The 22,249-nt window shown below is 39.2% G+C and overlaps 1 protein-coding gene across 13 annotated transcripts in view; it reads left to right on the forward strand.

The window, feature by feature from the left end:
- ZNF827 (zinc finger protein 827) overlaps positions 1 to 22,249 on the forward strand; it is a 122,744-nt gene that overhangs the window by 74,081 nt on the left and 26,414 nt on the right. For all 13 annotated transcript variants that reach the window (XR_013949868.1, XM_080588650.1, XM_080588647.1 and 10 more), the window contains 3 exons: positions 9,329 to 9,577; positions 10,274 to 10,331; positions 15,348 to 15,451. Coding sequence is in view for 12 of the 13 variants with exons in the window: in XM_080588650.1 (XP_080444776.1) it covers positions 9,329 to 9,577; positions 10,274 to 10,331; positions 15,348 to 15,451 (411 nt within the window). In the remaining variant the exon portion in view is untranslated. The remainder of the gene's footprint in view (positions 1 to 9,328; positions 9,578 to 10,273; positions 10,332 to 15,347; positions 15,452 to 22,249) is intronic.

A 22,249-nucleotide genomic window follows, 5' to 3' on the forward strand; every position in this document is an offset into this window, starting at 1 on the left:
GTTGTGTTGGTGGTCTTTTGGTTTATTGTTAATATGGTGAAGAAAGCATACATTACTACATTCTTGGGGTGAATTGGGTGGCAGAGAAACTAGCCTTCCTATATATTTCTTTTTCCTAACTTTGTGGACTGTTCTGGGGAGTGCTTGTCTGAATCTCAGCTGCAGTCTTTGGGGACAGCTGTTGTCAGGACTTTGTAAGATATGTCCGTACCTAGATTGCAGGGGAGCTGTCGAATACTTTTATCCCTGCTTAGAGAGCCTTGATAATGGAGGCAGGAGTGAAAATACAGGGAAGTCTTTTGTTCCTTGGTCTCTAAATGGCTCGTTAGAAGGCTCTGGGCAGCAGCAGGTGCTTCTGCAGAAGCCTGAAAAAGTAAGCGGAGAAGTGTCTGACCCAAAATAAGACTTTCTTTGAGGGGAGCTGGAGAGATGCCGTGGCAAGTCACATCAACAGATTGAAGTCCGCTAGCCCAGATTTTTTGTGTGTGTTTCCAACAGAAATGTGAAAATCATTGTTAATAGTTAAGAGTGAAGCTTTATCTTTTTCTATACCATAATTAAACTACAGCTTTCAACAACAAAAAAAAAGTCTACAGAAAAGCAAGTACCTCATATCAGAGCCTAGCTTTTCAAGTTCAGTAGATGTTCTACTGTAGCTTTAAGCTAGTGCTACAGTGCTATTTTCTCCCTTTATTTCATGTCAGGGAAATCTTGACATTCAATGAAAACCATGTTAATATAAAAGATTACATCATTTGGAATAATAAGAAATCATATCTGTAGTTCAAATTTGGTTCTTTTGGTGTTCTGGTTGTTTTTTTGTTTGTTTAGTTTTTTATTAATTTATTTGTTTTAGGAAATTATCCCTGAAGAGTTCAAACAAAGCCCCTGATCCTTAGCTTTACTGCTGTTCCTTGATGATGTTCAGCCAGGTAGGAGTGGCCACAACCCTAAGTGATTGTGTCAATTTTTTCAATCTGTCGGAGGATTGTAGATGCACAGTACTTGCTGAAGGGCCTCTTGCAGTCCCCTGTGGATTTGGAGAGTCAGCTTGTTAGGGCAAGAGAACTGGAGCCAGGCTCTTTGTGAAGGCACAGCTTGCTGCAGAAATGAGCAGAAACTAGAGTTTTCTTCAACTGGGAGACTTTCATAGATTGGGATATGTTGTAAAATAACAATTCACTGCACGTGTAGACTTATCAAATTATTTTTGATTTATGTTTTGTGAACATTCAAAGGGTTGGCTGTGTTCTGCAAGTAGGATTTTTCTAGTAAGCACTATAACTCCTACTGCTCAAACAGAAAGAACAGCAGATGCATATTGCAACTTCAAATTCGTCTATTGCTTTAATTTTCTCTTTCTCTTTTTTTTTTTCGGTTTGCATTTCTGTGAAACTGAGCCTTTAGTTGAAAAATTCTATAGCATGGGATTTCTGAGTTCCACTAACAAATATCAGCCAATTTTTTGTTCTTTTTTTAATGCAGGATCGTGTTGCATTGATTCAAGGCTCATTGACATTGTCTTATATAAAACAGCAGCTTGAAAAAATACTAGCAAAATAAAGCATCAAGCACAGTGCCCTAGGGAACGTCAGATGTTACTTGTTGTGTCTCTGTAGCAGAACCTTCAGGGCTCGCCAACTGTTCCCTGCCTCTAAGGTTTTATTTAAGCTGTTTTAGGGCATGTTTATTTCTAGCAAATCAGAACAATTAGCATAACAAAATGCCCGATTCTCCGTACTGAAAGCTTTTGAAGTCGGTACAAGTTGACCCACTAGTTACCCTTGTCTGCTTGATTGCAAAAACTAGTACAAGTCCAATTTATAAGACATATGGGAAAGACTTTCTTTTCTAAGTTGATTCATAAAGTTGATTTGTAAAGCTGATGTTCATTTCAGCAAATATGAACATCTCAGAATTCTGGTGATAGGCTGAGGTTTTAAATTAAATGATCAGGAGAAGTATGAATCATTTAAAATGTTTCACTTGATTTCAGGAATGGAAAATAGTTGGACTGCTATTGTTATCAGTGAAAGCAGTATTTGCTATATGGCTTGTGGTTTTTTATTAATTCTGTGCACTTGCTTTTGACTTTTATCTCAAATAAGGTGAAAAACATAGTGTGCTGCATTAGAAGAGCATGCTTAGCATGTGCCCTGTATTTAGAGCTGGATGAGGTCTGCATGAGAATACTGTACCGTTTTGGGGCTCCGTGGTTTTAAAGGGCTGCTGAGAGTTTGTAGAGGGTCTAGAGGAGGGCTGCTAACCTAATTAAGGGTCTAGGGCTTATGACCTGCGAGGAAGCATTGAGAAAACTGGGCCTATCTAGTCTGGCAAAGGAGAGACTAAAAGCAGATCTAATCACAGCCTGCAACTACTTGAAGTTGTCTTAGAAAAGCAGTGGAGTCAAACTCTTCTGCGTAGTGGCAGATGGTAAAACAAGGTGCAACAGCTACCAGCTGCAGCTTGAATGGTTCAGCCCGGACATTAAGAAAAGTTTCCAGTGCAGCACTAGATCAAGTGTTTCCCAGGATGCTGTATCTTTCCCTTGCTTGGAGGTTTTGGAAATGCTGCTAGATAAAGGTGCAGCAGAAGTGATCTGGTGCTGATGATTCGTGGAATAATTAAGTTCAGATAGGACCTCCATAATCCAAACCCTTGCTCAGGGCAGATCCAACAATACCAGGCTGCTCAGGGTCTTGTTAAGTTTTGAATGTGTCCAAGAATGATGAGCCCAAGCATCCCTTGGGAACATGTGTGAGTATTTGACCAGTCTGGTGGTGAAAAATTTCTTCCATTTATGTGGAAAGAATTTCCCACGTTCCTACTTGTGTCTGTTGACTGTCTCTGTGCGTTTCTGAGAGAAGTCTAACTCCAGCTTCTCTATAACTTCTTTTTATTCCTTAGAGTCACAGACAGTAATAAAATGACTCTATAGTGTTGTTCTCGTAAGGCTGAACAGACCCAGTTCTCTTCACTCTTCTCTTAGGTTTTGCAGCTGCTCCCCAACCATGTTGGTAGCCCTCCACTGAACATACTCAAGGATGTCAGTGTCCATTCTGTACTGGGGAGCCCCAAACTGGGCACAGTACCCCAAATGCAGTCTCATAAGTGCAGAATAGAGGGTAAGAACCACCTTCCTCTACCTAATGACTACAGGTTTGCTAATAAGGCCCAGAATACAGTTGGCCTTCATTGCCATAAGGGCACATTGCTGACTCATGTCCAACTTGTTCACCAGGTTCTTTTTGGCAAAAGAGCTCTCCATTTAGTGACTGTCCAGCCTGTGTTATCATGTGCTGTGCTATTCTAATTGCAGTTCTCAGTGTTTTCCTATTTTGAGCTTCCTGCGGTTCCTGTCAGCCCATTTCTCTTCCCTGTTGAGGTCCCTCTGAAGAGCAGTGCTGCCCTCCAGCATATCCACCACTCTCCCAGTTTGTGTTTGCCTATGAGCTTGCTAGAAGTGTGCTCCTGTGCATCATCCAAGCCGTTAATCAAGATGTTGAAGAGAGTCAGGCCCACTATTCACTCTGCAGGACTCTGGCTGCCAGTTAGACCTCGTGTCACTGACCGCAACCCATTGAGCCCTGAGATCCAGCCATGTTTCCACCCATCTTGTAGTCCGCTTATCCAGTCCACACGTTACCAGTTTGCTGATACAGGTATTTATTAATGATGAAGCTAAAGGCCTAGTCAAAGTTAAGGTAACAAAATCTGTTCTCCCTTTGTCCTCACAGCCAGTCATTTCATCACAGGAGGCGATCAGGTTTATCAGGTGCAATTTGCCATTGGTAAATCAATGCTAACTTTTCCCAGACACAGTCCTGTCTTTCACAGGTTTGGAAGTGGCTTCCCGGAGGATTTGTTCTATAATCTTTTAGGAGACTGTGGTTAGGCCGACCAACCTCTAGACAGAGAAAAAAATACTGTTGTCAGGAACAGTACTTGGAGGAAATGACTAATGACTATTTGTCAACATTTTTGAGTACAAAACAGTATTTGTATACAAATAAACCTAACTATTGCCTTTTGCATGGGGGAAATGTGATCTTACTAGGTCACATGTAGTGCCAGGGGCTCGCTGGTTGTAGGTATCCTGCAGTGAGGTGCACTCAGCATTTTATCCCACAGCTCTGGTCCCATTTGTCCAAACCGGAGAACTTACTGAAATGCACTGCAGCTCCTCCCTGGTTATTGTGTTCCCAGGGCCACAGGGAAATGGTGTATGTTGAAGCCTCTTCATGACGTGTGGTTTGCCAGTTTGTACACCAAGTGACCAGGATGGCTGGAAATACCCTGACAACATCTGCCTGGCAGTGCAGGTTTGGCAGCAGTCACAGTGTCCTCCTCTGTCCCTCCTTAGTTCTAGACCTGCTCCTGCAACTGGGAGGAACACTGAATCTAAGCGAAATGCTTAGGAGTCAGAAAGTATGCTTTTGCAAGTGTATCTTGAGTCGGGGTGTATTATTACGAGGTTTCATCATGCATATTGGTTTATGTCACTGCAGCAAATGCACGTTTGCAAATGAACAGCAATGCTTATAACTTGAGCAGGTGCGTATTTTAAAGTTTGCCATTTCTGTTTCTTGTTTTGTAAGATAAGTACTATGTTAACACATCTTCTAAAGTGCTCTGGAAATCTAGAATTGAGAAGTGTCAAACAAGAGCCAATAGTTTTTGTTGTTGTTGTTTTTGTTTTGTTTTGTTTTTACCATTGTAGGATGTGTATTTGGTTTTAAGATAACTGGAACTGCAATTCCAGCAAAAAGTGAAATCTTTTCCTTGTATCTCTATTTGCAATGAGTGTATTTAAGTCTACTAGTTTGTTATGCTTCTTTTTATCCCCCGTTTTAATGTAAAAATGTGTTGTTTTTGTCTTGACATTGCTAACTTCTTGTTAATGTTTTCAGAACATAAGGAACTCCAGTGTTTCTGTTCTCACTTACTTTACGTGCCATTTTTTGCATTGTTTTCCGTGAGCTGAGGATTTATGAATTAGAATCCTATCTATTTTAAGATGGTGCTGAAGCAATGAAATCATATAGTTTGTGGTGGGTTGCTTTGGAAAGATGATTTTTCTGTTTGTCCCCGTTTCCATTTTCATATGTCTGTTACAGGTGTTGGACTGTGGTAGTCCCAGCTTTCTGACTGAGGTAGCTTGAATGAGCTTTCTAAAACTTGGCAATCTCTGTCTGAGGCTACAGAGAGGCATTGTCTAAGGGTAAATTTCATAGCCACTTTTGCTGCCACACATACCTGAGGTGACATTGTCATGCCTTCAGGGCTGAATGCCATACCCTGAGCTTTTAGGTAGCACAAGTATTGTTCTGTGCGTTCTTGTTTGGTTGTTTTGTTTTGTTTTATTTTAAACGAGTGCCACTATTTAGCAATTCCTTGCACTTGTGAATGCCAGAGAACTTGAAAGCTGTGGAAAAAATTACTTCCTCCTGGAACAGGACTATGAAATACTGCATTTTTGCATATCTGATGTGGAAAATTGTCTCACTTGATGTGAATAGGGTGAAGTTCATTGAGGGTTTTCTAAATCAGATGCTTAAACGTAGACTGTAAAGACCATCTCTGTGGCTTAATGATAGCACATCCATGTATGCAATAATTTTCTCTAATCTTGTTAAGCTGCTTCTATATGACAAAATTAACAGTAGGGAGAAAAAAAAAAAGGTGTATTAGGTCATTTAGTTGATCTTCTGCCAGAGAAGCAATGTTCACTGCTGTACTGTTGTTCTGACCTTCATCCAGGTTAGTTTTAAATGAATAGCAGACCACGTTTAAATGAATAGCAGACCAGATCACAGTCCAGATATTTTAAAGCTATTTGAATTGTTATCCCCTGATTTTTGTTAGGAATTAGATGTCTGTACTTTTATAAAAATCTGGGATGGAGGAAATTACTGTCATATACTAACTTTGTATTCTGATACATTGCCATTTATTTTACCTAGTCCATCTACTCAAGGAGAAATGCAGAAGTGGGAAAAAAGCCAAAGCTATCATGATTTTAATTATTTGAACCTAGAGACCTTTCAGTGTACTTTAAAAGCTTCAGCTATACCATGACCACGTGAGATACCTATGTAAGGAAATAAGGGCTGTCTCCTTACAGCACAAACGAACAGAAGGGAAAATAATCTTCAAGAAGTTACAGTTCGACAGTCTGTACTGTGAGATGTGCGTGGCCATAACCTTTATCCTGGTCCTTTCTTCAGCAAAAGATCTAGCACACGTGGGTTCTCTGCCTGCAGCTTGTGGTGTGGTTGTTGCTCATGGGACAGGCTGTATTTCCCTTTGGTTAGCTTTGTAAAATTATCATTATCACCCTCCCTGTCATCTGTGTGTGCTTGCTTTTGGGAATTGGACTATGACAGGACTCACATGTGGTAGGGACGTTCTGCAAGGTCAGAAGGGTGCAGCTGGGAAGATAAAGGTCAAAGGAAATTATCAAATATGTGAATTTAGTTAGGGCAATGTGACTGTTGGCTGGTTGTGAAGGAGAGAAGGTCATTGGTATTGCTCAACTCTTGCCTTAGTTGGGGTTGTATCAGTCTGATTGAAAAGCATTTGCAGGACAGGGAATTAAACTGTGTGGGGCAGGAACAGAAATAGAAAGAATATTTTAAAAGCAGAAAGAGCAGCAAAGGTCAGCCTGACTCTGAACCTAAATTTGGCAGCTGGGTACAGAGCTCAGTCTGTCAGACATCTGAAGAACTCATTTGTTTGTGGAGTTACCTGAGCTTTTGATTGACGGTGTTACCTGATGCGTTCCATTGCCATTCTGTGTTCAGTTTCAATGCACAGCATACTATTTTTGCACTTTTCAACACAGATACAATGTTCTGTGGCTTTATAATAAGAGGCTAATGGAAGCTTGGGAAAAAAAGGAAAAAAGAAAAAAGTCTGTTTAACAGGGGGGAAAAAAGGCATTATATAATAATATTTCTAACTCATCTTCAGTTGAAAATTTCCAGTCTGAAATGTATCTGGTGGATCATAGATGGTAAAGATTTTTATCAATGTTTATATGTTTCTTTTAAAGGTCATGAAATGTCATAAGAAAAGACTGAAAGCACTTCATGTAAATCATTCCTGGAGCATATCCAAGTAGCTTTTATCTCCTGGCTTCGATTTTTCTTATTTTAAGAGCTGCAAGCAGCAAAGCCACTTTTTCTCCACTTAAGTACAACAGGAATGTGGGGAGAGGGAGAAGCCGGGGGAATGAAAAAGGACTCAGTGGAAAACATCAGTTCAATTTTACGCAGAAGGTGTATACCTGCATGCTGAAGGGATTCTGATCATCTTGGCTGGAGGCTACAAGATGACACCAATCAGTTGACTAGCTTGAGGGCATTATCAGAGATGACCAAACCATGTTTTGGTGCCTCCACGTGTCATCGTAATGTTGGGTAATTAGAAACGTTCGTACTTAGAGTAAAATCTGTGAGGCTGACATATTAATATGTGAGTTAGAGAAGAGGGAAAAGGCAGAGAGAGTAGCAACAGATTCATTTCTCAAGTGAAGCTAGTCTGTTTTTTTTCCCCACTTTTTTCTCTGACACAAATTTAATAGAAAATATTGTTTGTATAGGTTAGTGTTTTTTGTTTTTTTTTTTTTTACAAACTGGTATCCGTTTATTTATTTTTAGTATCAAATCCTTATGAGTATTAAAATTAGACATCTGAAAAGGAACCTTCCAAGTGATGAAACTCATAGTACAGAGTACCTTCATCAGTGACCTGATGGTGTGGGGATGGCCAGATTGCCCGCACCAGTTAACGTGCTGGCCTGTGGTCATAGATTTGATCGCATCCCCCCAGTCTGGACAAGGGCCAGGCTGCTCTCTCGGGTCTTAATCCACTCAACATTTAAGGTCTGTGCTTCTCTGGCTCAATGTGCTGCAGTATGTCCCTGCCCATGACCTCTTTCCCTGGGTGCTAGATTTGCCTTCTCTGTCCTTTGGCTCATGAAGTCTGAGCAATTCAAACTTATGCTTTCCCTTGACTCCAGCTGTGGAGGATACCTAGGCTACATTGTAGGGCATGTGCTAATCATAAGTAAAAAGAAGCAGATTTTCCATAAGCTTTTGAGTATCTTGGTTAGTAGCAGAAGTACATATATAGGTTTAGGCAAAAATAATAAATCCCTTGTACATTTTTTTGAACAGAATCATACAATTTTGTTGGAATGGTTCCTCACCTGGATGGCCCTTCTGCTATACAATTGTGTTCGTGCATTTATTTATTTCCTTGTCTGTCTTTATTTTGTCCCAGGTATATTGCCTGTCTTCTCAGGCTGCCTGTTTCCCAAGTGTCTGATGAGCACCCAGACAGCAGAGGCAACACCTGGCTGGGGAGTTCTGCCATGATATCCACGTCCTTTCAGGAACACTCTGAAAGAAGTTCATTAGAAAAAAATCATTATTTGTCTCTGAAACTAAACTGAGAGTAAATTACACAGGTCTTCAACTTCTCTTTTCACAGCAGAAAGTCTGAATCAAGAAGGCTGTAGAAGTATTTGGGGCTGTAGTAGGCAAGTTACATTGGAGCCTTATTTTTGAGATTTTGGAGCTTTCTTCTGAAGAAAAAATAATCACCTTGCAACCAAATCAGAGCATTCAGCAGCACCAGGGGAATATCAAGTATAGAATGTGAACTACAAATTGGCTTCTAGACTATGGTTTTGTTCATTAGACTTGGCACACTGGAGAAAAACAAGGCAGAGAGGGAAGGATGTGGACATATGGAAGCTAGTGATTAAGGTTATTGGGTGTTGTAATATATGAGGGAGTATCAGTGACTGCTAGAAAAACACGCTTTAGAAAAGCGCGGGCCCCACAATACTCCTGTCATCAAGAGAGCAGAAGAGGAGCAGATCAGGTTTCTTCTTCTATCCCCATACCAATATTTCTAACTGTCTGTGCTGGTACTTCTGCTGATAAAGAGTAATGGAGAGTTTGGAAGAAAGCTTCAGTCCCTGCCTTTGAAGAGCTGGTTTATTGTTGTAACTTCAGCTAATAAAGAGAAGCAAAGCTTCACTAACTGGGATATGATCACCCAGTGTTCATAGAAAGTGATGTAATTCTTGTATTTACAACTATGTACTATTTTCTATACTCTAGTTTAAAAATATTTTTGAGAGATTTCTTCTATTTACAAACCCTAGAAGAATATTATAGCAGTCAGCTGCTCGCTTCCCTTACCATTTTGCAGTGATGTGGTGTACAAATTATGAGTTTGTAATTGTGATTCCTGCTTTGAGTGCTCTGAAAAATTGTAACCTAATTATTTTTTTTCTTTTAATACATATTTGCAGCTGAGAGTTACAAGGAAACCCAGATGGTAAAAATAAAAGAAGAACCAATGGAAGTTGACATTCACGATTCACAGGCTTCAGTGTCACCCAGCCAACCCAGCCAAAATGTTGGCTACAGCACTTTATTAGGGCGAGACATTAGTGAACACATACAGAAGGCACCAGAAGGTCGTGTGCTCCCAGAAAGAAATCTATTCAGCCAAGATATATCAGTGAAGATGGCATCTGAGCTGCTCTTCCAGTTATCAGGTAAAAGCAGTGGAAATAGTTGATGGAATTTAAAGAACAAAAAGAGATTGTGTATAACCATTAAGGTGTTATGAATGTGTGAGATTACTAAAAACTGGAACATGATAGGAATTAGAGCCCTTCTACCCTCACATTTGAAATGCAGAAGTCTTGCCAAATGTTCCCCATAGTTAACATATGCTTTAGAGCACTGTGACAGTCAGGTCAGGTTCATAATATTTGAACTGAATTGGAAAAGCCAGAGTTCAACTCCTGTATTTTTGAAAGCTAATTAAATAATTAGTGACAACTGGTTGATCGAGGCTTGGGAGTATAGGGAAACCTATAGATGGCAGTTCCCAGCATAAATGGGCAGCGGCTGCAGCACAGTGTTCCTGGGAATGTTCTGTCCATTTCATAAGGAAGGTGAACCTCAGCTACTACATAAATGCAATGATTTTAGCACTGTTTAATGAATGCTTGTAGTGCACACTGTACGTGGAGCACTAGCACTGAAATACGAAGGTAAGAAAAATTGGTGTGAGTTTTTTAAAAAGTGCCTATCCTCTAATCATGTTGTAATCAATTGCCCTAAGTTACTCTGGATAACGTTGTTAACAGAAAGCATTAAAATAGTGCTACTGAATAGAACTTGATAGGGAAAATATGATAAATGCTAATCACAAAATAATAATAATAATGTATGTTCCTCTGCAGAAAAGGTGAGCAAAGAGCACAATCACAATAAAGATAATGCCATCAGAACTACAGCCAGGTAAGTGCAGTCCATTGTTATCTATAAAGCTGTAGTGCAAATGGCATTTCATAATTCTGCCTTGGGTATGCAGATGTGTCTCTCTCTTGCAAATGTGACCTGATACTACAAGTGTAAGATATTTTCATGCAGCAATGTAACATATATCTGAAAAATTACACCTATAGGTCTGATTTCTTAGTGTCCATGATACAAAAAAAGGCCTTTGGGTGAAAATGACTGTTCTCCTCTGATCAAGTATTCACACATGGTTTTAAGAATTGTATTTTTCTGTTTTTTTTTCTACAAAAACTGAAACTTAAAAGAAACTGCATGCTACATGCAGTGCTTGAGGGAAGAACAGGGTGGCAACTGGATTTTAAGACATGGACCAATGTAAGATGAGGTGTTGTGATTCAGTCTTCTGGCAAGCCTGAATTTCTTGAACAAAATTTCAGTTTGGTATTTCTACCCTCTCGATGCCTTCTAGAGATGAATTTTTAAAAGCCAAACTCTAAGAGACAATGCTAATGAAACATTTGTTCAAGATTACAGTCACATTAACACACTAAGTGAAATTATGCAAGAATTAAAAATATGATTCAATGATAGCATGTGTTGTTAAAGAAATACGTACTTTCACAGAACCACAGAATCATCTAGGTCAGAAGAGACCTCCAAGATCACCGAGTCCAACCTCTAACCTAACACTAACAAGTCCTCCACTAAACCATATCGCTAAGCTCTACACCTAAACGTCTTTTAAAGACCTCCAGGGATGGCGACTCAACCACTTCCCTGGGCAGCCCATTCCAATGCCTAACAACCCTTTCAGTAAAGAAGTTCTTCCTAATATCCAACCTAAACCTTCCCTGGCACAACTTTAGCCCATTCCCCCTCGTCCTGTCACCAGGCACGTGGGAGAACAGACCAACCTCCACCTCGCTACAGCCTCCTTTAAGGTACCTGTAGAGAGCGATGAGGTCGCCCCTGAGCCTCCTCTTCTCCAGGCTGAACAATCCCAGCTCCCTCAGCTGCTCCTCATAAGACTTGTTCTCCAGACCCCTCACCAGCTTCATTGCCCTTCTCTGGTATTTTGGCTAGGAACAAACCCACAGGTTGTTTAAATATGTTAGCCGCAAAGTGAGGTGTCCCTAGGGGAAAATTCAAACTTATTATGTAATAAGTGGCAGCTAAAATTGGTGAAAACTTAGTAGCCCATGGTGAGGAGTGGGCAGGAATTGGCTTCCAAATCTGAAACTTAAATCTCTGATACCTTCTTCAGCTCTCACCTGGGGCAAGAATACGTTAATTTCCTACCTGAAAGCTCTCTAGTCAGTGCAGATGGGTTGGAGAAAACATGCTGGAGAGTCCCTTCAAAGATAGGATAAGACCTTCTGTGCCTCTGCAGCCCCTTCTGCAGAAGTTCTCAGGGTGTACAGCGCCTGCTAACTAAAACAACTTTGTCTAGACAGAATTTGAAAAGCATTTTGCTTACAGAAGAAAAGATCTCTGAAATATGTTGATCTTAAATTCCTAGACCCATCCCATTCTTTCATGGTAACTGTAATAAATTTGTTTTTAATAAACTGAACAACTCAGTAAATGCCCGTTAGGGACTTTTTGATGTTACGAGTTGAAAGAGAATTAAATTGAGCTTTTAACTTTTGGTTATTGTGAATGCTTTCCATATTTGCTAGTTTGGGAATTTATGGGTTATGGAGACTGCACAGCTTTCCCATTACTTCTTGAAAAAACATAAGCCTGAGAGATACATATAAAGATGAATGCACATATTGTCCAACTTCTCATTAACCATCCAGTGTGTATTGCGGAGAGGGAGCGATAAATAGTTGGTAAAAAATAGATTTCAATGTCTCATGATACCAGAAGGACTGGTGTGAGAATCCAGAGCTACTTTTGGATCTATCAAGGGAGTTCAAACTGGAAAGGTTAAGGACAGTTCAAACAACCTCCCCTTCTGGCTGCCACCTTGTCAGAGGGTAACGCAGTTGGCTGTTGTCAAACTCGCACTGAATTTTACTGAGAAGTCCTGATAAGGGCTGCTACCCCTCAGGGTATGAAAAGCTGCATGCCTGATTCAATTCTTCTGGGTGCTTTTCTTGTCTTACCTATCTATCAACAGAAGAAGACATGAATGAGAGGAGCTTCTTAAGGGGAAGTCAGTAAGTCTACTAAATCCTGCAAGTTCAAACAGATTAACTCAAAAGACCTTCCCAAAAAAAGAATCAAAACACCCCAAACCAAACAAACAGCTGGAAGCCTTTACTGGTAAGGGTATGACACCTTTTCAAAAATAGAATGTGATGGAGCAGGCAGTGGAGGATAGAGGCATGAAGGCTGCATTAAGAAAACGTGTAGTGTTGCAGTTTGGCTCACCAACCTACATCTGGAGTCATGACAAGAAGGCATTGGAATCACAATTGTTGTGTGAAGTTTGCTGACAGCTGCAGAAAGTCAAGGCGAGGTCATTGTTGTCCACCTGTGAGTAACTGGGGAGTGGAGAGATTAAGCTGTGTCATTGGTAAGAGTCTTAAATCAGCAAAGCCCAGCAAGATGGGGTATGCAAGCACTTTTTGCTGTCTTATTCCATGTTAACATTTCTAACCGTCGCTTATCTGTTGCTGTTCCTTCTGTGAGTATTCTTGGACTTTGTGAGCATATACATCCATATGACTTTGCTCAAGCAGATGAAACTGGCAAGGATTCCTCACAGCTCAATGGCTGAGTGAGGTGGTAGAGCCTGCCATCTGTGATCTGAAGACAGAAAGTGGAGAAGCAAATGATCTGGAAGTGAATACACCAGCATGAGATGCCAAGATAAGTTTCTTTCATCTAGAGATCTGTGTAGACAGAAAACTGGAGAAGTGCAGCCAGAAAAATAAAAAATCTTAAAGCCTAACCTTCAACACAAGGGACTTTACTTTGCACCGTGATTGAGAACAATATATGTAGTTTCTTACTACGAAGCAGGAGCTCTCCCTCCTTATTTTGCATTGGGGATTGGAAGGCATATCCACTGAAATAAAAACAGTAGTAGGGCTGACACTGAAGAGGCTCAGCTGCCATTCTAGAGAAAGGCAAAAAAGGTAAGGATGATTTTCTAATTCCCTGAAGGCTGATGGTGGAGAGGGGAGATTCTTACGACACCAACACAATGTAGTCTTCAACAGCAACCTGCACATGATACATGTCATAGCCTGAAATAGATGAGATCTGCATCATTTTGCTCAGAACCAGCAATGAGCAGCGTGCCAGTGATTGAATCTAAGACACAAGCAGGCAGGCCAACATGGAAACCTGAGTGGATTACAAGATTTTGAAGACTTACAAGAGTAATAAAACTTTTTTATTGGTGTTTTTCTTTCAAATCATTGTTAACCCAGTGAAAGGAATGTTGCAATAAATGATGCCATATTTTTATACAGCGTCAGTCTGTTTTATATTATTTCACCCCAGAGTGGGAGTGTGAGCCTTGGAAAAGTTAACTTTTGCACGTGTGGGCTGGAGCTGTTCATTTTATCCTGCTTAATCAGCTATCTGCATACCCTGAACTGTTCAAGGTTTGGAGCAGCTTCATGCCTTACCTCCAGCACAACCGGTTTGACTCTGCTTATGGTTATGTTCAGACTTCTGTAGAAATACCAAAATATCCCATTAACTGTCACATATAGAACAGCACAAAATAATAGTTAAAAAAAAATAAAACAAAACTTTTGAGAAATGAAATAATATGATTGTTGAAGGTGTTACTTGATCACAGTAACTAATTATCAACAAGTTTCCCAAAGGTTGAAGAGATCTGAATGGAATACAAGTGTGACTCAGTGGAGAACACAATGTTCACTCTCTGCAGAAAGACCATATGTTGGAAAAGCTCTGCAGGTGCCATTGTATAGATTGACGCCTTGTATATCAAGACTAGTAGGGTTAATATGGGTGGTCCTGCTGGCACATACTCTCTGGTTCCGGACTACCTGCTGTGCAGTGCTCCTCAAGAACTTGTACTACATTCCTTATCCTGAAAGGGTTCCTGGATTTTATTGCTCAATAAGAATAAAATGCAGAAATGAGCTGGCTTCCTGTCTTACACCTTTAAAACACCTCTAATACAGCAGCCTGTTAAGAAATCTCAATACTGTAAAGATCAGATTTAAATGTAATTCCCATTTTGCTTAGAAGAAGTTCATATTTTGTATGCAGATGGAATACACTACATTAGAAAACAGCTTTCCAAGAGGGATTATCCTTTTCCATTTTTAATTTATAATGTAATGCTTACTAATGTCTGTCTGTACTGTGGACAAGGGATCCTTGTTTCCGTTATGATCTTTAACTGAGCAGAAAAAAAATACTTTCACAGAAATGCCCATTCACTATTGAAATTAACGTTTTACTGTGTGTTAATTAAAACCAAAGCATGTTATACTTTTCAGAATCAAGTGGCTGGTGATTTATGCTCTATTTGGGAAGTCACCATTCAGTTTGCATGTGTGAATTGTTCCCTGCTTTAAAAATCAAACTGGTGGAGTTAATTTCATGCATGGGATGTTGTGTCAAAAGAGAACTGTTCAGCATAATTTTAACCTAAAATTTGAAAAGTTTTGTTTTGAACATAATTAATATATTCATCAGACTATTAAATACTCTAAAATATGTAATATAGTATTTTGCACTTTTCCTGGTTGCCCTCTCCAGATATGACAGTAGAATACAAATTTTTGAAGCATTAATTTTCATGATCTACGCTGTGATGTGATACAGCAAATGTGAGATGTTGAAATACTGTAATTAAAAACATTTTGGGAGGACTTCAGTTTTGATTCAGATGCAGTTTTCCCGAAGCATGCTCCTTCTCCACACCTTACCTCACAGTCTGCATATCTTTCAGCATGAATTCTGTAAATTAAATGGGGCTTTTAATATAATGTTAAGGTCAAAAATCGTGCTTGCTTTTTTTGTTGTTGTTGTTAACTGCTGTTTTGTTTACAAAAAGACATCTTATTTTCCCCATAGCCCTTTCTTTTCCGAAGACACATTTAGACAATCACCGTTCACTTCCAACACAAAAGATCTCCTGACTAATGAAACAGCTCTTCATGGAAGGACATCTGCACCAGGTCAGATACCTTTTTTTCTTTCATTAATTCCAGTCAATATAGGTTTTTTTATTGTTATTATTTTTATTTTCTTACTGTAAACAGCAACAACACCTGACCAGTGCTCCTAAAACGTAGTTTACTTTGTCAAAAGGTAACTGTCTTTCCATCACAGTAAGTGCTTAATGGGAGGAAAAAAAATGATTTATTTATATTACTACTCTTTAAACTGCTATTGTGAATTGTATAAGGAAACAAAGACTCTATAACAGATTAAACAGCAGTATTAACAGGTAGGTTTTTTTGGTGTGTGTATTCCATGTTTAAATGAACTTACATCTGATTACTGCCTGCCATTCTCTTGTTACTGGCCATTTCTATCTCCATCTCTCACAGTATGGATGAAATGTTTGCAGTATGCGCATGAGTGGCTGAGCTTGGCAATACAATTCTCCTGCCTTTAACAGTAATTTAGAAACATTTTTGGAAAGATACGGAGTTCTAACAAGATACCGAAAGGCCTTGGCCTTGGTGTCTGTGGGTGCGTTCCCACTGATCTTCTGAACCAGCTGACAGGCATTTTATGCCCAAATGTAGCTTGGGCTATATTCTGCATTAAAAGAGAGAATATAGACATATATCAGTACCATTCAAGGTGGCACTAAATACATGCAAAACCTTGATACGTGCCTTTACTGTCCTGTTGCAAAATATCTCGTTTGCTAGTTCACTGGTATCTGTTCTTAAATTAATAGCTCTTGAGTTCTAAAGGTCAGTAATTACACAGCCAGTAGCAGTGGGGGTTATTCACCTTTTCTTAGCGATCAATAAAGTTTTGGGCATGTTACTGCTAATTTTCAACTATAGACTGTCATTTAATTTACAACTTAACAGACCCTTCATTTTGTTTAATGCTTGAATAGTCATTTGACAGCTTGTGAAGTGGCAGATGAGGTTAAGAGCTAGATGTTGTCTAAGGGTAAATATTCATGGCAGAAAAAGAAGAAAAATTGTAGCAGGAGGACAAGGGTCTTCAGGCTATTCTCAACTACACTTTCCCAAGGAAGGTAGTGGTTTTTGTAACCTAGGACTAGGTGAACCAGATCAGTTTTGCGGTACTTCTAAGTATTAAAATGTAAACCAGGTTATCGCTTCAATTCTGGCTTTTGACCTTGGCATAATATAGAATATTCATATACGCAGATGAAAGACAAGAACTCTTGGACTCCTTAGGCAGTGCTCAATACCTCAGAGGACATGGCCTCTAGCAGTAATGCTCTTACATCATACCAAGATGAATGTCTAAGAATTCTGATTCTCAATAAGACTTCATTTTAAGTGAGGCCACTAAAACTGTGGATGGGTTTTGGTAACATGTTTAAAAGACGTAAATTATCTAGTTGGTTAGGACATCCTGGAGTGTTAAAATGGCTATTGAGGAACTGGTTTTTATATGTTCATGATGCCCCATATTGTACTTTATGGAATATAAGTCTTAGCTGGATAGGTCTGTGCATTATAACAAACGTTAAAAAGACTCCAATATGTAACAGCAGTATATATACTGAAAATCTAAAAATGTCAGTTTGTTTCATTTTTCTTTTTGCAACAACACTGTCATTCATTTTCTGAGCTTCATAATAAATTCTTGGACCTGAACAGCAACTTTACAGTAGCATCAGGAATGTGATTTAAATTTTTAATCAATTACAAATGTAAAATTCATGTAAAAGAACAGTAGAATATCCACAGGTAGATTTTCTACGAGTTTCAACCTTCTAAGAAGAAATAATCTACATGGTGCTATGGATAGCTCAGAAAAAGCTTCATCCCTGCATAGAGTAGCATAAAGGAACAGTAACAAACCACAGTAAAGGCCAACCGGATGTAAGAGAAAATGCTGTGGAAATGTATATGTGGTGTGTCCCATGGTTAAATTGTATGTATGCTTTTGGTTGACATTTGTTTGGGATTATTTCATCCCTGAAATGGGATAGTAAGAACTAGAAAAGAACAGCACACAAAATGACAGGAAATTTGCAGTCTGGTGTCATCTTCAAGTCATCAATTAAAATACAAGCAGATTAGCTTCTAACAGCCAGCAGCATTCAGTAAGCAGTGCCCACACCCAAAAATGCCACTCTGTGTCACTGTCACCACGGCTAACGGAGGCTAATGAACAAGTGTGGGATCTGAGCTGCTACTCTGCACTGGTGCTCTGTGACCTGGCACGGCTCAGGCAGGCAGAGTGGCGTGAGGAAGCCTTTAGGTCGGTCAGGGTGGCTTTGGTGAAACTCCATCTCCATGCTTCTTTCCAAGAGAGTACCAGCACAAACTGATGTATCCCCAGACTCCTGCCAATTTTCTGTGTGCAGACTTCTTGGCACCCTAGCTGAAGAGGAATTGGGAAAGTGACATGAACATGGGACGGTCAGATATCTCATGTGTCAGGTTCAATTCTTTTCTATATTAGGTAACAATATTATGTAATTGTATCATTTATCAATAATCCATCTTAAACCTGTCATCCTTACTTATTTGTATGAGGACACTGTTTCAGAAGCTCACCTGTTTTAAGAGTTGGACCACTCTCAGCCAAAATTTACTCACAACAACGTCCACTTTTTTTTTTCCTTTTATCATGGTATCCTTCAGCTTTGATAATTCTTCTCTTTTGTGGCCTCATCTGATGTGCTATTTTATATCCCCTTATTCCAGCCTTCATTTTTGGAAAAGTAAGCCAGTCAACATCTTTTAGTCTCTGTTGGTATGATAGGGTTTCCATTCCTTGACCAGCATCATAGCCTTTTTCTGTCTCTGTTTAGGGCAATTAATCTCTGCAAATATGTGTAGTAAGAACTACATATGCTATTCTACGTAAAGTCCTACCAATTACTTTTTCAGTAGCGTGAAATCTTTATGTATATTGGAAATGCCTCTACTGATTAATCATAGTCTTTAACTACAACACACTGATGACTTGCAAATCATTTGCTAATCAAATAGTGACATGTTTTTCTTTTCCTTTACAATTTCAGCTGATGATTCCACAGCATGCAACAGCAATTCTTCTTGTTACTTCATAGGCATATGACCTTGTAATTTGAATTGTTTCACTTGTTATTGTAGCTATCAAGATCATAGTTATTTCTTTAATACTCTGAAATTTCTGCATATTTATACTTTTGTTAATGCAATGCTTAAAAACTCAAAGAGGATTTTTAAGCTGGTCCACAGTTCAGTCTTTTAGACTTCGTATAGTAGCAGCCCTTCAGCCTACTGCCATCCTTCTTAGTGCAAACCACTTCTCTTCATATCCAGTTTATAAGGGAATTGCAAGATTAGGAATTTAAGAGGAAGTGCGCACTCTGTAGGGCACTGAGTATGTAAGATCCCCAAGGAGTATGAAACAATTAGGAAAGACCTATTAAAAGATGTGTGAAATGCACTGATTGGGGCACTTACTGGGAGAAAAAATAAGGGGGGGGAGGGGGAAGGATGGCATAGCAATATATTTAACCTGAGATAAAGGTGAAAGGAATCCTGATCAGCAGCAGTATCACAGGCAGGAGAAATAATTAGCATGTAGCAGCTTTTAAGTCTGGTAACCAATGAAAAAATCTCCACAGCTGTTAGAAGGGGAGTCCAGCAGAAGTAATGGTACCTCCCTGATAATCTGTGGTGAATTGTTAATATTTTGAGGAGGGAAGAAAGTTTCCTGTAGTACGTAGTTCAAAAGTATTAGATGGGTTTGGGGAATTATTTCCCTTCCTTTCTGAAGTGTTTTGTACCTTAATAAGCATATGAAATTAATTGCAGTTAATTTTCTGGATTATTCTACTATCTAAATATATTCACTTCTGTTAAAAAATTAAAATTAAGATAGTATTGATGACCACTTCAAACAGTTTGTGCAAAAAATACAGTAGTATCAAAGTCATATCCAATACAAAGGTATATTCAAAGCAATTCAACAGTTCGAGCTTTTTCCTTTAAGAACAGCAAAGTGACCTTTTTTGGCCTAGCAAAAGGTAAGGGGAAGAAATGAAAATTTTCATTTCAAACAGTTGCTTTAAAAGGGCATTTTTATCTCCTGTTTTATAAGACTGGTTTCTTTTGACAGAACAGTTTAGTTGTATGTCAGACTATGTAGTTCAGCCCAGATCCCTAGATAAATCAAAGACTTGATCTTATGCTGGTGTTCCTGACCCTTAGCCAATCTTTAATGTGTTTTAACAGTTTTCCAGTATCTCATTGACTCATTCTGTAAATCAAACCTGCCTCCATGAAATGCAGATGAGTGATATTTACTATTTTTTTTCCAGTCAGTTCATTAATATTGTCAAAGACTCTAACCATGGGTTTGAGAAGGATTTTTTCTCCATGCATATCTGTATGTAGTATAAGAATATTTCATTATTTTCTCTCCATTTCACCAAGAACTTTGTATCATCTTTCACTTACATTGCCAGTGCCAAATATTGAAACAATTTCATCTATAGAGGATTTTTATTTTTATTTTTTTAATTTCATCTTTTTGTGAAAATTTACTGTAACTTGCAAAACTGTAATTTTGATTGTGATAAATGAATTTCGCATGGATGAAGTGGACTTCTGGAACTGGAAGATGTAGGTTTTTGTGACTTGTAGCCCATGAATAGTTCTGGCTCTCCAAGCTAAATTTACCACTGGTATTTATTTCAATGAAATAAAGCAAATAAAGCTTCTGTCCTCAAGTCCCTTTCTGAAAATGCATCAGTCTCTTCTGTCACTGGGTCTCCATGTTCTGCAGTGACCTGTAAGATGACAGCCCATGCTTACTCTTCAGGAATGCCCATAAGCCAATATTGAATCAGTAGCGTGATACTTTTAGGTCAGTAAAAAATTGGAAACATTGTGCAAAACAATTGTCAGTTGTATTTTTAATGATGATGCCATTGGTGGCATTATCCTATATTTGCATTTATTGAATTAAATTAATATATGTGACAAAGATTCCTGTATGTTTACAGCTACTACAGGACTATTCAGCAGATGTACATGTTTTTCCTGTAACCCTTCATACTTGCACCCTCCTGTTTCTGTTCTCTAAAGCAGTAATTCCACAGTAACTTTAATAAGCTAAAATAGGCAAATCTGCCTGCTCCCTGGGCATGTTTTTGCACGTTCTCCAATGCAGTGGTACTGATGTTTGTGTGGCCATATTGCAAGCTGGATCGGGGGAACTAGCGGACTACTCTCTTTTTTCTAATAGTTTGTTGGGATGTGAGCAGGGTGAAGGTAAGGCCGTATCTTCTAGCCATATGACCCTTCAGCATTTATGTGAGATTGATGTGGTTGTGACCGCACTTACTTTGTTTCGTATCTTCTGTGACTGTAGTTGAAAATAACTCTTGGACATACAGGGTTTAACTTGGATGTGATAAGTAATTAAGCTGTTCACTGCTGTCCAGGTACCGTATGCTTTAGAATGAAGTAGTTAACATGTTTCTTCCTTCCTAATCCCTTTTTAAAGACACTTTAAGGTTAATGTTGTAATCTTGATGTTGTGATTTTGCATATGTGGCTTAAAGCATCTAGAAAGTAGGTAGCAAGAGCCCTTTTGGTCCAACCTACAAACATGCTCATTGATATACAGTATTTCTGGCAGTATTTGCACTGTGATTGTGGCTTCTGCAGCAAACTAAACTTCTGCAATTATCCATTGCAACTAGTTCTGAATTTTGGGTCATCTCTGGGTTAGTTAAGAAAGTCAGGATTTTGATAAATTGAATATGAAGTTAAGAGTGAATCTGGCTATAGTTTCAATTTCTCCACAAGTTGCCAGTGACTCTTTTCCAGCTTGGCCTCTTTTAGCCTGTTGCCAGACTTTCTATTTTTAACTTACCTTATGTTGTTCCTGAGACCACTGTAACTGCACTGTAGAGATGGAAGGAGACCTCGAGGCTTTTATTTCTGTGGCACTTCTGTCACCCTGGAAAATGTGCTAGGCCATAGGGGACTGTGAAATGCACAGGCCCTAAGGATTCGGCTGAAGTGCTCAACAACGAAATGTTGGCATTTAAATTGCCATTGTACAGCTTCCCAGCTATGTACCCATGGAGTTAATTAGAACAATTCACACCTTCTTACAGTTGTTGTTTACTTATATCTGCCAAAAAGCCTCTAACTTCACATTATAGGTAATTCCCTGCTTGCTTTATGAAGGTTTTCTTCGCAATCCTAAATGCCAGAATGTTTAAAGGAAAGCTAGGATTTAAGAATACAAATACAAGCATTTGATTTTCTAGTATATTCAGAGCAGCAGAACCTGTGGACTGTTATTTCTGAGAGAATCACAGAATGGTTGAGGTAACAAAAGACAGTTCAACTAGACCGGTCTAGTTCAGCCTGGCTGCTCAGGGCACAGTCAGTGGGTTGCTCAGGACCCTGTCCAGGCAGGTTTGGTATATCTCCAGGGACGGAGACTCCACAAGCTGTCTTGGCAACCTGTGCCAGTGCTTTACCACCCTCACAGTCCAAAAAAAAAAAAAAAAAAAGTGTTTTCTTATGTTTAAATGAAATTTCCTGCATTTCAATTTGTACCTCTGCCTCTTCTCCACTGAGAAGAGCCTGGCTTTTTCTTCGCTGTTCCCCCCATCAGGTATATATACATGTTGAAAAGATCCCACCTGCCAAGCTGATCCCTCCAGGCTGAGCAGTCCCAGCTGTCCTTGTATGACAGATGCTCCTATCCCTTAGTCATGTTTGCTGGACTTCAGACTTTTTTTTTTTTTAAGTCTAAAAGAACATTTCAAAATCCTAGGAGCGTTTTCTGGC

The sequence above is a fragment of the Anser brachyrhynchus genome (genome assembly GCF_964034855.1).
Source record: "Anser brachyrhynchus genome assembly, chromosome: 4".
Taxonomy (NCBI): Eukaryota; Metazoa; Chordata; class Aves; order Anseriformes; family Anatidae; genus Anser; species Anser brachyrhynchus.